The following is a 15,314-nucleotide window of genomic DNA, read 5'->3' on the forward strand; positions in this document are numbered from 1 at the left end:
TGGTGTTTCGCTTTGCCCATTAATAAAACATTGTTTGTTTCCATTTCACAGCGCTGCAATCAAGGGGACCTCCGACCGCAGTCAACAAAGCCCTTTAAAGAGAACCAAAGGCAGAAGAAAAAAAAAGGTTTGAGTTTGTTTCTGGGTGGCTGGAACCTACACATGAGGAGAAGTGTTGAAACCAACAGCTCAGGACTCCACTCAAGGGCTCACTGCTCATCCCTGAAGCCTGAGTGGACTCTATCTGTGTGTGTGTGTGTGTGTGTGTGTGTGTGCGTGTGTGTGTATGGCGGCGTGGGGTGCGTCCAAAGGCATGAAGCAGCCCTTTCTCCCAGCAGGCATCTGTGCTTCCCATCAGAGGGGTGCGAGTGCGCGGCTGACGGCCTCGCGGTGTATTGATTTCAGTCTGTGGCTGCAGCTCGCCGCGCCTCTCCAAAAACACAGAGGCCTGTCTCTGTCCTGGCCAGGCACCCCCAACCCACCCCACACTCTCTCTCTCTCTCCCTCTCTCTCTCTCTCTCTCTCTCTCTCACCCACTCTCTCTCTCTCACTCTCTCTCTCTCCCGCTCTCTCTCTCTCCCTCTCTCTCTCTCACTCTCTCTCTCTCCCTCTCTCTCTTTCTCCCACTCTCTCTCACCCTCTCTCCCACTCTCTCCCCCCTCTCTCTCTCTCTCTGTCTGCCTCTCTCTCTCTCTCTCTATCGCTCTCCCTCCCTGCTCCTCGATATCTGGAAAAGCCATATTATTATTTCCACAAGATGAACTGTCTGTCCGATAGGCGAAAATCAAAGCACGCGAACCAACATTGCTGTCTTTAAGGGGCAGAGGGACAGGGTTACTTCTCCGGGAACATCTTTAAGACTCAAAGTCAACAAGGATGAAGTCCCAGCATGCCACGCTCACAAATGGACTGTTGATACAGAGCGAGATGCCTGGGATGCCTGCCATTCTAATCATGCATAAAACGGCTTCACCGGACTCCATATTCGGCACAGGGTTCCGTATTCCTTTTCACTAGCAAATGGCTTTCACAGGACACCCGGGCAAAAAGAAACAAATCAGGCAGCAAATGAGAGAACAGACGAAAAAGAGGAGGGGGGGGGGGGGGGGGGAGAGAGACAGGCTTAATCTCTCCTCGTTTGACGTCATGCGGGCGAGAGACTCGCCTCGGAGCGGCGGCGATCATTCCGATCAAAACGGCTGGACATTAATGTTTGTCCTGCTGCGAGTCGATTTGATTGAAAACCATGCAGGCAGAAGCCAGGAGAGGGTCACTCACTCATATGCATGCTACATCATGGGCAGGCGTTCCAGGCTCTGTGGCTAAACTGGACGCATTATGTTTTGGCCGCTTGGACATACAGTATGAGATTTGCATTTTGTGGGAAGAAGCAGCTGTTTGTGGAGTAGAGGAATATGGTCACTCATGCATACAGAGAGCACCATACAAGGAAAAACTGGCCGTGTAGACCCTGAAAGACCTAGAGATAGTTAGAATTAAAAAAATGTTGGCTTATTATAAGCATTTAGCCAAGTAGTGTTTACTTGCTACTGGTATTTACTGACAAGTATATATTCAACTGACATGGAATAATATCATCTCAATTCAAAACTTTCCAAGAAATGTGATCATTCAGAAAAAACTGTTGGACTGGATTGTCTAAAGCAAGGTGTTGGGATAGATTTTCCAGACTGGTGAGGCCTCGGTTCTGCAGAGATGATGGGCCCTTTACAAGAAGTGATGCTCTCACTGGAGAGGGTGCCAGGGTCAAGGCTCTGTCGAGCAGCTCATCCAGGAAGAGAAATGACTCACACTTCCTTACAGTGATCCTGCTGAAACACAGTTACCAGTCCTCTCTCAGCACTTGCTGTTCACCTCATTTCAATGTGCCCCTGCAGTCCTTTGATATCTTTCCAATGGCGTTCAACTTTGGTTTACCTCCAGTATTACGGACAGCCTTCTGACGGAACGCAGCTCTAGTGGCATTTGACTAATTAAAGCAGCCCCAGCGCGATGACGAATTGTAAAGTACACAGAGTGGCATGAACATTAGAAGCCATTTAGAAAAGTTGCATTTACATGTCATCATGCCTTCACCCAAGCCCTCCTCCTCCGACGCTATTTCTCAGAGTGGCAGCCAAGAGCTGTCTTTTCACCATGTTCATAATCAATCCATACTCTGGCCTGATGGATTGTGGAGTCGGGGGACGTCAGTGCGTTCAAACCAAAACAACAGCAGAGCTGAGGACATGGAAAGGCCTGCGGTAGACAGGCCACCGATGACTGCTACAAGTTGACCCACTTAAGAAAAACAAATCCAGCTAGAACTTTTGGGGGTCATTTCATTTGACTTCACATAAGAACCATATTTATAGTTATATTCAACACCCTCAGGTGTTGGGTGTAGGTTTGACCACAGATGTTGGTAACACTTTATAATAACTACACACAATTGATCATTTATTAAGCATTTGTTAATTATTAGTTAATGGTTTGTTCATCATTAGTAATTTATTGTTCATGCATAATTCATCATCAGTAAAGCATTTGTTCACAAAGTTATGAATGGTTTGTTCATGGTAAATAAAACAAATGTTTGTAAATACATGGTTTATGCCTCATAGATAATGAAACAACCATTTATAAATGAAATCATCTCCCTATTATGAACCAGTTACAAACTATTATTAAATGCTTTGATCATCATTTGTAAAGTATTACTCCTATGTTAATTATCATACTGTAACTCATGATTAACTCAGGAGTTACAAGTGGTTAGTTAATGATTTTTGTGAGCTCATCTAAAGTGAGGACTGTATATGCCTTGCTACATATTTACAAATGAGTTATAAAGGTTACAGTTGCATTTATTAAGACACTTTCATCCAAAGAGACTTACACTATCAATGAAATTAAAGAGCAAGGCCACAATGGTGGCACCCGGGGATTGAACCCCCAATTCTTGGGCTTACAGCATGCTAACCCAATCATAACCCAATGCCTTATCCACTACACTACACCTGCCCATGGCTATTGTAGCTATAAATTCAGAAATATAAAACAGATGCGCGTGTTTGCTATGAACAAACATTTACAATTGTGTATAGGCATGATTTACAGATGAGAGTTAATTTAGGAATTATGCTTCAAAATTAAGAATACAGCATTTAATAACATGCTTAACAGTGTGTAGCAGAAGACACTCTTGCATGGTTTTATGTGTTTTTAACTGAGCGGATGTTATGTTCTTCACTTCACAACAAACAATCAATAAACACAGGAGTAAAGTGACAATGTTTTTACTTGGTTAACTTCACTTCAGTATGCGTCAGTCAATTATTTACTTGTATGCTTTAACTCTCTAACTATTGTATCAATGCGCTGCTTAGTGCTAAATCAAATGTAGTCATATGCACAACAGGAAAGTAGTCCTCTGAAAACAACTAAAACTAGATCCCATCTATATCAGAACAGTAGCAGAGGTAGTGTAGTGGTTAAGGAGCAGAGCTATCATTCTGTTGCCTGTTTAGTTGAGGGTTCGAATCCCAGTTTCTGCGGTTGTGTTTAATTTAATTGACATTGTTGTGTATGTCGCTCTGGATAAAATTGTCAGCTTAATGAATGAATGTGAATGTAGTATTTACAACTTATTTGCAAATGTGTAGCAAGGCATAAAAAGTCCTCACTTTAGATGAGCTCACAAAAATCATTAACTAGCCACTTGTAACTCCTGAGTTAATCATGAATTATAGTATTAGGAAGTGGTTTATAAAACATGTATGCACATCCTTACTAATCATTAGTGCATATGTAACAACTATTAAATAATGAATAGTATTTCATTAACAAAATGTTATTGCATGTTATATTAAGTATTAGCAACAATGTATACATATTTTACAAATAGGCTTATTCACTATGAACAAACCAATCATAACTTTGTGAACAAATGCTTAAGTGATGATAAATTATGCATGAACAATTAATTACTAATGATGAACAAACCATTAACCAATAGTTAACAAATGCTTAATAGATGATGAATTGTGTGTAGTTAATATAAAGTGTTACCCAGATGTTACACAGTAGCTTTTTCTATTTGTGAAGAACTCTTTTGAGCAACCAAGAGCCTTCCTCACCAATAAATGCTTTCTATCTGTGGAAATTGTTCTATGTGTGGCCTTAATGATCTCAAAGAGCCCATGAAGGGCCTTTCCAAGCGTGCCCTCCGGTTTGAGGGGACTCGCACGCCCAGTCGCCTGGCTCATTAAGTGGGCGGCCATTTTGACAATGACATTAAAGCGAACACTGAGCAGACCTCAGAAACCGGAGCTCCCTGGCGCGGCGGCGAAAGCAGATACACAGAGCAGAGATCCCTCTCCCTCACCACTGCCGCCCCGCTCTCTGGACGAAAGGCAAAACCCCTCGTGCCGTCTCCAAAGTACACACGCCGCTGATTGACGTTATTAACTCTAGGCCTGGCGACAGGAGATTTAATTGGGTACGTTTACATTGGGTGTCCAACGAGGTACTTCTGTTGGAGGGACCCGGAGGAATGCCGTGGCTCTCGCAAATCCAACCGGCTCGCTCACACATACATCACTTTCCATCCCTCTTCCGAGAGAAGGGAACATGGAGCTCTTTCAGGATAGTCTTGGCAGCGATAGGGGGAACGTTGGAATCTGGAAACAGGAGCCCTACCGGTGTTACCATTAGGATGGAACTTGCTTCCTCACACTCACCGAACATCAGCACCATGCGGTGAGGGTCTCCCGGACCCCTCTGGTAGGGGACCACCTCCAAATAGGTGGGAATCAGGCCATGCCGATGTCTCTTGAACCTCCTCCATCTCGACTGTCTGCTGTCGCTGTTCCGCCTGCTCAGCCGGAAGCTCTTCCTTAGGCCGGCTAAAAATGACAATACAGTCACACATTGATAAGTAATTATTCAAGTTATTATTATTATTCATCAAGGCAAAAGACCATCAGGCCTAGTAACATCAATTGTGATAATGCCTACAGAGTCCAGTACTCCTCCTCCACAAAACATTTATGGTACAAAAAAAAACCTCTTTGTGGTGGATATTCTACTGAAACTGGAGTAGATGAATGCCTAGTAGATGTATGTCCCAGGTGGACCCATTTATCCCCCCCACCTCCCTTCGTCTGTGTAACCATCAATTAGTTTCCCTGGGTTTAAGGGTATGCAGTCTACCACAGACACATGGTACTAAGTCAGCTTGACACTTGAGCATGAAGGCCCACTGTCTGTGAAGAGAGGCAGAGAGGCAGCAGCCCGGAGCAGGACAGACGGCCTCAGTATAGTGACAGATGTAAAGTCTAACTAATACACAAGACACCTGATATTCCACTTCTGGCCCTAAACACCATGATTAATGACACCAGAATGCCGCCGTATGCTCAGAGGAGGCAGAGAGTTTGAACTGGCGCAGAAAAAACGTCGCATTGTTTCAATAGTTTCCACAACATAGCAAAACCACAGGCTTAGAGCATGGGGGAAAGGCAGAAGTCAACCATCTGAAGCTCTTGTTCTTTCCAAAGCCATAAAGGGGATTTGACTGTCCTGCCCAAGCATATAAACAAAACACGTCGTACGTCAAACATACTATTACAAATGTATGAATTCAATGGAGTGTACCGTTACTAATTATGGACTTCCCAATATTGGGCATTTTGGTTGGAAAGATGGAGCAGAGTTATGAAATAAGCTGAAATATTTAATGACAAGGTACTGGGACGGAGTCAAGTAGGGCACTCTTAAGTAGAAATTCAGACCCATCAAAAACAGCAGTAGTGTGGGTGGTCACATAGGATTAATTATTAACTAATTGCACCAAACATGTCTGTAATTGTTTCAAAGGCACTGGGCAAAATTCACTGCGTGTCCTTCTCGCCAACATGTTACAAGCAGATGCCCGGGTAAGCTCTCTTCGGAGTTTATTTGCAGTAGCCTCAAATGCACATAGGCGTTTGATGGGCCCCACCAAACATCTCCCAGAATCCCTTAAACTCTTCCAGACAGCTCGTCCGTACTCGGAGAGTAATAACCACCCCCGTGGCCAGACGGCTTCTGTGTAAATAAATCAAACAGGAGTAAGGCTGGGCTGACACTCCGGTAATTAATCCAAGGCCTGCAAATTCATTTCATCTGGACAGGCCGGTGTGACAGTCGAGAGTCTTTTTTCTCCCTCTCTCTCTCAGGGATTCGAGATCTTGGCCGTGGAGGTAGAGCAATCTTACTGGTGACAAATCTCACTCGAAGGTCATGAGATTATTAAAAATAGCTGACGAAAGAACAATCGTGAGTGGGGGGGTTTTATGCGCTCGGTAAGGAAATGTTCATAACAATGTTTGGTTTGTGTTGTTGCTTCATCGTAGGAGGAGGAGGAATGTCCAAGCTGGGGAGTGTGTGGCCTCCGCAACCTGATGGGCCTTTTTGCAGAACCATATATCACGAGAAATGGACCCGACCAGCACAGTCCCAAACCACTCAGGCCCTTTTATAGGCACCGTCTATCATGAAACTGCCTGCGAGTGCATCTCATCCCCTCTCCTACTGCGATGGTGTCCATCACGCACTAAAAGAGTGTGTACCTATGGAAGTCGAGCGACCCAGCGGACCGCTGCGCCGTGGCGAGGGGGTCAGCCCCCGGAGCGTGGGTCCAGAGGCAACTCGGAGGCGGCCCCGCCGACGAGGCCGGAAGTACAGCTGGATTTCATGTTCCGCGCAGCGCCTCGAAGCAGCTGGGCGATGGTGAGCGATCACGCAACAGTGATCGCTCATGTGCCTCCGCCGCCGGAGAGAGCGAGGAGAAAACGGACCGCCGAGACACGACGACAAGCTCGATGAAGACTCCTCTGTCAACGGGCCGGGCTTATCTCGGGCCGACCGCCCCTCGGGCACATGTGAACGTTTTTCGGTGGGCCACTCGATGACAGGGACCAGACCTGACCACCAACAACCACCCCCCACCCACCCACGCACACACATACACACACACACACACACACACACACACATACAGACGCACACTCACACACACATACACACACATAGACACAAGGAACCCCCTACCCAACCCAGCCGTTCTGCCAGGCCGAAGCGAACGCTGCCTTTTCACGCGTCAGCTAAACGAAAGCCGAGCGCAGCCCAGCACATGGATGTGGTTAGCTGCGGCAATCGCAACATCATCGCGCCCACCCCCCCCACCCCCCCCCCACGACACGCACACACACACACACACACACACACACACACACACGCACTTCAGCAGGGGCAGGAGCTTTCCCGAGATACCCAACGCGCCCGTCTATTACAATGTGGGCACCTTCGCCGCCCTTGACGCGATGCGGCGGCCGCGCGCCACGGGGGCCGCAGACTAGCGCGCGCCGCGGCTCTTTTCCTCATTACACGCGCCAGGGACTTTTCTGCTCCCGGGATCCAGCTGCTGAGCCGCACATTCGGGGCTCGCTCGCTCGCTCGCTGGCGGAAGGAAAGACGGCGCTGCCACGCTGGTGCGCCACGCTGGTGCCCGCCTGCGAACAGAGCGCGCGGGTGGCAAACGGAGCTAATAAAACAGAAATACCGGCCTCTTTCCAGCGGCCTCCGTACTTGTTTTATTTTCCATGTTTTTCGCTCGCTCGCGCCGCAGCGCGTACTGTCTGTAACGAGAAGGGGGGGAGGGGGGAGGGAACGCGATACGGAGAGGAAAGGAGAGACGCAACGCCGCAAATCGGCGGCGAAAAGGGCAGAGAGCGTAACTTTGGTGCGGCGAGGCGGCCGAGAGGGGAGCGGACGCGTCGGCGCAGACGGTGAGGGGAGACACCAGTCGCCCCTTTAATCACCTCCAGCGCTCCGCTTACAAGCACACGGCAACGCAGCTGTTCACATCCAAGCACCGCGCTGGGTCAACACCGCAGTGGGGTGTTGTGTGTTTGGCAGACGTCTTTCTTTTCTCTCCTCCTCTCTCTCTCTCTCGCTCTCTCTCTCTCTCTCTCTCCGCATGATGAGGAAAAGAAGCTTAGCATCCTTCACGCTCTCCTCTCACCACCCATCTGATACTGATCAGATCATCAATGCTGATTTAGAGCAGGCTGGCGTCGCAGCTGCACAAAACCGCGACACTAGAGCCCCCCCCCCCCCCCCTCCGCTCCGCCGAGCGCTCTCTCTCTCTGGCGCACCACCCGCCCTCGTCTTATCCGTGAGGCGACTCGTAATCATACGCTGTCCCAGATTCCGCTCGTCTCCCCGACTAAGAAGAGCCCCGCCGAACGCGTTGGCCTATCTCGCGCTGAAATTGATGTACGATGATGTTCAATATAGGAGTCCTCCAGTATCAAAAAAGAGCAGTGTTTGAAATTGCATCAGCTTGCCTGGGAAAGCCATTATCAGTTTAATGAAGCCCTCTGATTGCCCCATAACCGGGCTCGGCTAACGCAGGCTTCGCTGCGGCTACCTGACGCTGAAAACATCCAAGGGTCTGGAGAAGTAGGAAAATGATCTGGAGTTTCAACCATGCATTAGTGTCTTGGCTTCCCTCGGCCTGTGGGACTGCATACTGATTAAATAATCTGGTTTGTAAATAGAGCCTGTTTTTAATGTGTCCCTGTTTTTCCATGTCTGGGTCTTATTGGGACTTGGGAGCTGATACCTTTTCCAGGTTTCCACCCCCCCCCCCGTCCCTCACTCTTTCAATACAACCTGCCCCTCCTCTCATCCCTCCCCCCTCCCCTCCACTCCTCACCCTCTTTGGGTGACCTTTTCCCATCCCATAATACTCTGGATCTTGACACTGTCCTGGGTTCCTCTCCTTTGCAACATTTTTTTTTTCCAATTCCGAGGAGGCTTTACTGAGGAGATTTAGGATTGAATTATGGTGATTGCACTAAAACAAAGCCAATGGATGCCACTCCTGCTTCATCGTCACATTCCGGCATCCAGCTTTCCGCTTTTTCTTTTTCAAACGTCATAAATCTCAGACTTTTCATCCTTTATAGAAGAATTCAGTAATTCTTTTTTTTTCTCTTTCTTTCTTTTTTAAAACTAGAACTCCTTGCAATATTTTGAAGACATATTACTGCTCCCGAGGCCTGGAGATTCAGTGTGTGGATTTAGGCATGTTTTGCCATTTGTGTCCCTCTTGGAGAACCCTGATGTCTGGAGTTCGTCGGGGAATGCCAAGGAGGAGCGAGGAGCGAGCGCAGCTTCTGTTACACTCGTGCCTCGTGGCTTAATGAGCACGTCTGACATGTATGCGCTCTGGGTTCCTCCGATGTGCTTCGCTCTTAATGGAGCAGCACAAAGCACCCAATCAGGAGGCATTAAATCCTGTGCCATGATTACATCACTTGCAACCCCCCTCAACCAACATCTGTGTGTGGACCACAGGCCACCCCACGCACTGAACGCCGTCCAAACAGCAGAGCTGCACACAGAGCCCTAGACACTCAAATGAGAGAGTAGAAGTGTGCTGCTCACCTATGTGGATTCCTGTTATTGCTCCGTAGTCTACATCCTCTGTGGGACAGTGAAAACAAACAGAAAAGCAAGGAAACGGATTAGTATTTTGGTACACCATGGGTACAAACATGAAATAAAAAATATATATATATATACGTATAGGTATGTAAAGAGATTGCATACCCTTCCTCTCCTCTGTATAGCATGGAAAAATGAAGTGGGAACCAAGTTAGTTTTTCATCTTTGTTATCTTTGCATTCTATATCCAAACAGTTTCACAAACACCCCTTGTGGCAAAAAAAGCAAAAAGCCTTGCACTAGCTAATACGGAAGCAATTGTATCATCTGATTTGTTTTACTCTAATTGATAACATGTCTGTACATACACTTGCACCAATGTTGTGGTCCATGAAATCAAGTAGTGACCCTAACAGCTTAACCATGTGTCATCACCTAAATAACAAAATGAACAAAGGCATCTTGTGCTATTGGGACACACACGTGAATGTACTGTAAGCAGTCCCCAGTGGAACATGTGGCACTAGGTTGACCCACAGATGTCTGTTTTAGAGTTTGAGTAAGGGTGTACGTATGTGTGTGTGTGTGTGTGTGTGTGTGTGTGTGTGTGTGTGTGTGTGTGTGTGTTCGTGTGTGTGTGTGTGTGAGCTACGAGAGGCTGTAAAGTGACCCCGTTCCATCATCGCCATATGATGGGCCCTGAGTTACGGGCAGGTGTCACTCTCCCTCCAAGCCAACAGGCAGATGGGGTTTTATGAGAAAACCGCGCCACTTTGAACAGTCCTACAATGGCTTTTCAAGATGAGATGGCTGCTAAGATATTCCAGAGAAGATCCAATTCTATCCATCTGGTTCTCAGTCCAATTATATGTCCAACTCTAAACTTCCTCTAAGCTAGAAGTTTTCATCTCAATTCTGAACATCTGATTTAAATGTCATACATTCATAAACACTTTGATTGATTGACTGGTTGGTTGGAATCGCAAGATGCAACATGGAATTACAACATGATAGATGGGATAGGTCTGCGCTGAAGCAATGGAAGTTTGCAGATAGGTGCTTTAGATCATACACACAGCACAAAAATGATAGCAAGCGTGTTAATCAAACCTGGGCCACGACACACTACACAGCTGGAAACTGACAGAAAGCCTGCAGAACGCCTGGCACTTGTGGGACTCCTACTACAGATTTGCAACCAAGTTATATTACCACTATTATTAGGTATTATTAGTCTCTAAAGCTATGTAAATTAGTGGCGACTGGTAACGAAAATGTTATTTAGGGATTAGTGACGTTCCGTCTCTATGAGCACAAATATGTATTTGGAGATTGGACATTTTGTTCATTTTTTAATTGCTAGCCTAGAAGTCAAAACAAAGATATCTCTGAAGTCCTCCCTGCCATGTGGTGAGACCTGCTATATAACTTCACTTTCTTTAACCCAATCCTCCACCTCTCCCTATAATGTCTCGAGCATGGCTGTTTCCAGGCCACGGCACAGCCTGTGGTGGATGTGTTCACACACAGTAAAACACTCTTTTAACGTGTCCAGCAGAGCCACGGCACTTTAAGCGCACTCACTTCCTTCACCTCCGCTAGGTCACCGCTGCTGGACGGGGTTCAGGAGACGCCGCCGCCGCTGCACTTAAGCGCGGTCTATATAACACCCCGAGAGTCCCTATCGCTCGCGGGCCGGGCCGGGCTACTGCCTGACTCGGGAGGACACCGGGTTCAAGCCTCTGAGTGAACATTTGGACATCGGCGACTCCATTCCAGACGCTCGTTAAACCCTCAGATTCACCATAAGGAGACAAATGAGCTCGAATGGAGACAGTCTATATTCTAGATAAAAAAATGGGTTGGGACCTTCAGGCTAGAACACAAGACAATTCAGCTATTATTAATTATCAATAATGTATGGGAAATATTTTAAAGCATTAATGAAGACGAGTAGTATTATTTGTCATCCTGTTACTACCTCCGCAGGCTATGTAGAGACACACTATAAAGTGATCAATTACACATGGCATATGAAATAGCTTAGTAATTCCTTTCAATGGTTCCAGAGGAGACCTGTTTGTCATCAGAGGAGGTGGAGTCTACCTGGTCAGTCTCATGTCAAGCTTGTCCTGCGTTTCCTCACAACACGTACCTGGCCCTGGTCCCAAGCTCTTCGATGGATGGAAGAGCGCTTCGGGCTTCTGCAGGGTGACTCTCCTGCAGAGGAACCAGTGCACCACAGTCAAATCATCTGGCCTGGAAACAGTAATCACCTCCCTCAAGGACCTACAGCTCCGATCTTACTGTACCCGGAGCAGCAGAGATAGCATCTCAGAAGGCCCGCGTTCAACCTGCCGAGAGGAGCTTAGTTTTCATGGAGCACTGAAGGCGTTCGTGGCCTGCCAAGAAAGTGCTCTCGGTCTACACGTCTGTGATGCACATCATGGAGGCTTTGAGCGCTGTAGTAGTTTCCATGCAGTCGGCGCGCTCCAAAACACATCAGCACCTGTGCCATCATTTGATGTGATGATTCATTTAGGCAGATGTTGTCCCAAGGATTACACACACACACACACACACAGATACACACACACGCACGCACACACATTCACAAAGGGAGGTTTGGCTGCCTCTGGACTTAAAATTCTTGTCATTGTTAAAACAATTCCTAACCAAATATTGCAGGTGGCAGTTGGAAGTGCAGTGTTTGGAGTCTTGTTGCAGGCTGCTGAGTCTTGGCTAATGGTGTGGACATAAGAGAGTGTCGACCGATGCTTCAGTCAAGGTATCGCCACGTACACACAACGGCCTTGCTGGTGGTTTGTGCGCGTGTGTGTCTCAGTAAGTGTGACCGGCGTTGTGTGTTTTTCTGTGTCTGCGTGTGAGTGCGTGACGACGCTGTGAAGTGACCCTCACCTCTCCTGCAGCTCCCTGGACGGGATCAGACCTGCTTGGGCATCGGTGCCATGGTGCCGGGCTTGCCACCACACCTCGTCCTCGTCCTCGCACACGATCTGCAGGACGTCGCCCCTCTTGAATGCCAGGCCTGCCAGCTTGCACGGTATCGCCGGGTCTTCCTCCGGATCGTAGTCGAAGAGAGCTCGGACGAAAGTCTGGACACACCGCCAACGTTAGCGGAGAGGGGCCTTGTCACTAGTACTACACCACAAATGCTCCCTGGACAATGGGTAGCTGTGGTTTCTGAACATTTCTTCAAAATGTCAAAACACCATGTGGTAGAGATACCATCCATGAGGTTTATATGAATAGAAGGCTCTACCATTACTTTACTTCACACATGCGGCCAATCAAGCTTCCATAAAAACCAGCGCAGGCTGTTTGAGGGGGACGTACCTTGGTGCTGCTGACTGCTGGCTCTTCCTTGGTGCCTGGTATCACTTTAAAGGTTACGGCCCCATCCGCCTGAGCCTGCAGGAGAAGGAAACGAGAGACTCGAGAGCTTGCCAGAAAGAGCTCGCGTGGTGCCAGATCTGTGTTTCACCCTGTATTATGCACACAGACACAGACAGGAAGCAGAGCTGTGGCCATTTTGAACACACATGCACGCGCGCACACACGCATGCATGCACACACACACACACGCACGCACACGCACACAGACACACAGACACACACACACACACACACACAATAAAACACACACATGCACAAACAATAAAACACACACACACACACACACACACACACACACACACACACAACCACTTCAGGAAGACACATGTGTGAAGATGCAACAAGTGGCTGCCGTACCAGTATGGGAATAATGTCTTCCAGGTCCTTGTCCTCCATCGGGATGCCATTGACTTCCCTGAGCTCATCCCCCTCATGAATTAATCCTTCAATGACGAGACTCCTCATCAGACACACAGCACAAGACTCCAACATAAACACACAACGGTCCGCATACCTGAACTGGACCAGGCGAGGGAGAGGGAGGATTGGACAGTGGATTAAGCTTTCCACTAAAGCAAGAAGTGACTGTTTGGAACAGGAGAACGCCTCCAAAAACGTTCCTTTTAATTTGAAGGAAGACACCATGTTCTCTCAAAGCTTCATGGAAGAAAAGAGATCATATCTCCTGAGAGAATTAACTCGGAGCATTTTTTTGCTCTGGCCAAGTGTCCTTAGTTCAAGCATTGGGTTAGAATTATAAGAAGCGAGATGATAAAAAATCATTTCTTTATCTGTCCTTGGGAAAATTCTTTTAAGTATACTATATGTTTCAGCCCACATTGTTTACAGTTCTGTAATAACATCCTAGCACCAGTAACATTGCAATTATCCTGTTCTGAGTGAGGTCTGGTCACTCACCACTTCGATCCGCTGCTCCTCCCCTCATAATGCGAGCCACAACGATAGCGCCTGTGAATTCATCCCTCCGTATAGTGGCGCCCTGCAGAAGAGGCAACAAGTTGATATTTCGCTCAGATATTTCCCAAAACCGCTCCACATTCTCAGTCAGTGTGACACGTCACCACAGGCATTAAAAACATGAGGTGAGCATGAGCAGGAATTGTCAGGTTACCTTCAAAAGTGGCAACAACTTTCTCCCATTCCAGGGTCCGACAAAATACAAAAATTCATTGTGTTTGATAATGGCCATGTGGTATTTATTCCAGCACTGGCATAGGCCATTTAGAAGCAGCAAGAGGCTCCCAGTCGAGAGTGGAATGTGTCAGATGTCCAGGGAACATGAAGGAAATGGTTTTGGCTCATTGTCATGCTGTCATGTTAGCTTTAGCGTACTGGGAGACAAGGGCAGTCGGAGCACGGCTCAAGGATGTATAGCGCAGCTGAGAAGGACAAGGACGTAGCTGTTGAAAACACCTTTGTATTTGTTGATATAGTCTGTCAAACATTCTATCAGTCTTAATCCAATAAGAACAAACCTTTCAACACTTCTGACAAGTCTGGGAATGGGTTTATTTCATATCAAACAGACTCCTACATACATTCAGAGTGACGGATCGGAGTGCTTATTTTGCAATACCTAATGCCAATTGAACAGGGTACACCATTTGCTTATCACATTAACCATCGGCTGACACACACCCGAGCACTCAACATGCCTTCAGATTTGGCCTCCTTTTTTTTGCTTGCCCGCCTCACTGCTGATCAACACATCCCAATCAGCCGCGCCGGTCCAACTTCAACAGTTTAGGTTAAGCCCACTGCACATATCAACACACGTCAACAACCGCCATACTAAAATAAGCTCCAGTCCAAACAGACACAAGCGGTGGTGGCAGGGCCTCTTAAATAACCGGTTGTCGGAGGCACCGCCACCATCACCATCAGCGGAGCCCTGCGGCAGTGCCACGGCGCGCAGCGCGAACGCAAAAAAAAAAAAAAAAAAAAAAGGAAATAACCGGCGCACACCAGAAACAGACACCCCTCAAGGCTCTTTGGCCACAGGCACCAGTCGAGATGGCCTACCAGAGCTAATCACAGGGTTGGGCCCCACGGCCACCGCCGCCGCCGACAGGCCCCGGAGCAATCCTGCGGGAATGGGAGCATTTTCCCTGAGTCATCCCCGCACAGGGCACACCCACGGGGGGCACCTGTTTACTGCCTGACTTCCTGTAACCAACAACAGGAGAAGGGAACGAACACCCCTCTCCTACCCCCCCCACACACACACACACTCACACAAAAGGCAAAGGCTTACACAGTAACTGGCTGCCCGGCGCAGTCTCCGGCTGCAGTGACACGCTCGGAGAGCGAGCGAGCAGTCGAGGGCCGGGTCCAGTCGGGGGCCCGTCTGCTTCTCCTGTGGCAGCGAAATTACTCAT

The 15,314-nt window shown here is 47.8% G+C and overlaps 1 protein-coding gene across 1 annotated transcript in view; it reads right to left on the reverse strand.

Annotated features, from left to right (window-relative positions):
• The window catches only part of LOC134099467 (MAGUK p55 subfamily member 7-like), a 31,186-nt gene that overhangs the window by 7,506 nt on the left and 8,366 nt on the right, over positions 1-15,314 (reverse strand). Inside the window, exons 6-12 of the mRNA XM_062552350.1 lie at positions 13,834-13,915; positions 13,273-13,358; positions 12,856-12,930; positions 12,418-12,614; positions 11,654-11,718; positions 6,615-6,764; positions 4,743-4,907 (exon numbers count right to left, since the gene is read on the reverse strand). Coding sequence (XP_062408334.1) covers positions 4,743-4,907; positions 6,615-6,764; positions 11,654-11,718; positions 12,418-12,614; positions 12,856-12,930; positions 13,273-13,358; positions 13,834-13,915 — 820 coding nt within the window. The remainder of the gene's footprint in view (positions 1-4,742; positions 4,908-6,614; positions 6,765-11,653; positions 11,719-12,417; positions 12,615-12,855; positions 12,931-13,272; positions 13,359-13,833; positions 13,916-15,314) is intronic.

Source organism: Sardina pilchardus, chromosome 2 (assembly GCF_963854185.1).
Source record: "Sardina pilchardus chromosome 2, fSarPil1.1, whole genome shotgun sequence".
Taxonomy (NCBI): domain Eukaryota; kingdom Metazoa; phylum Chordata; class Actinopteri; order Clupeiformes; family Clupeidae; genus Sardina; species Sardina pilchardus.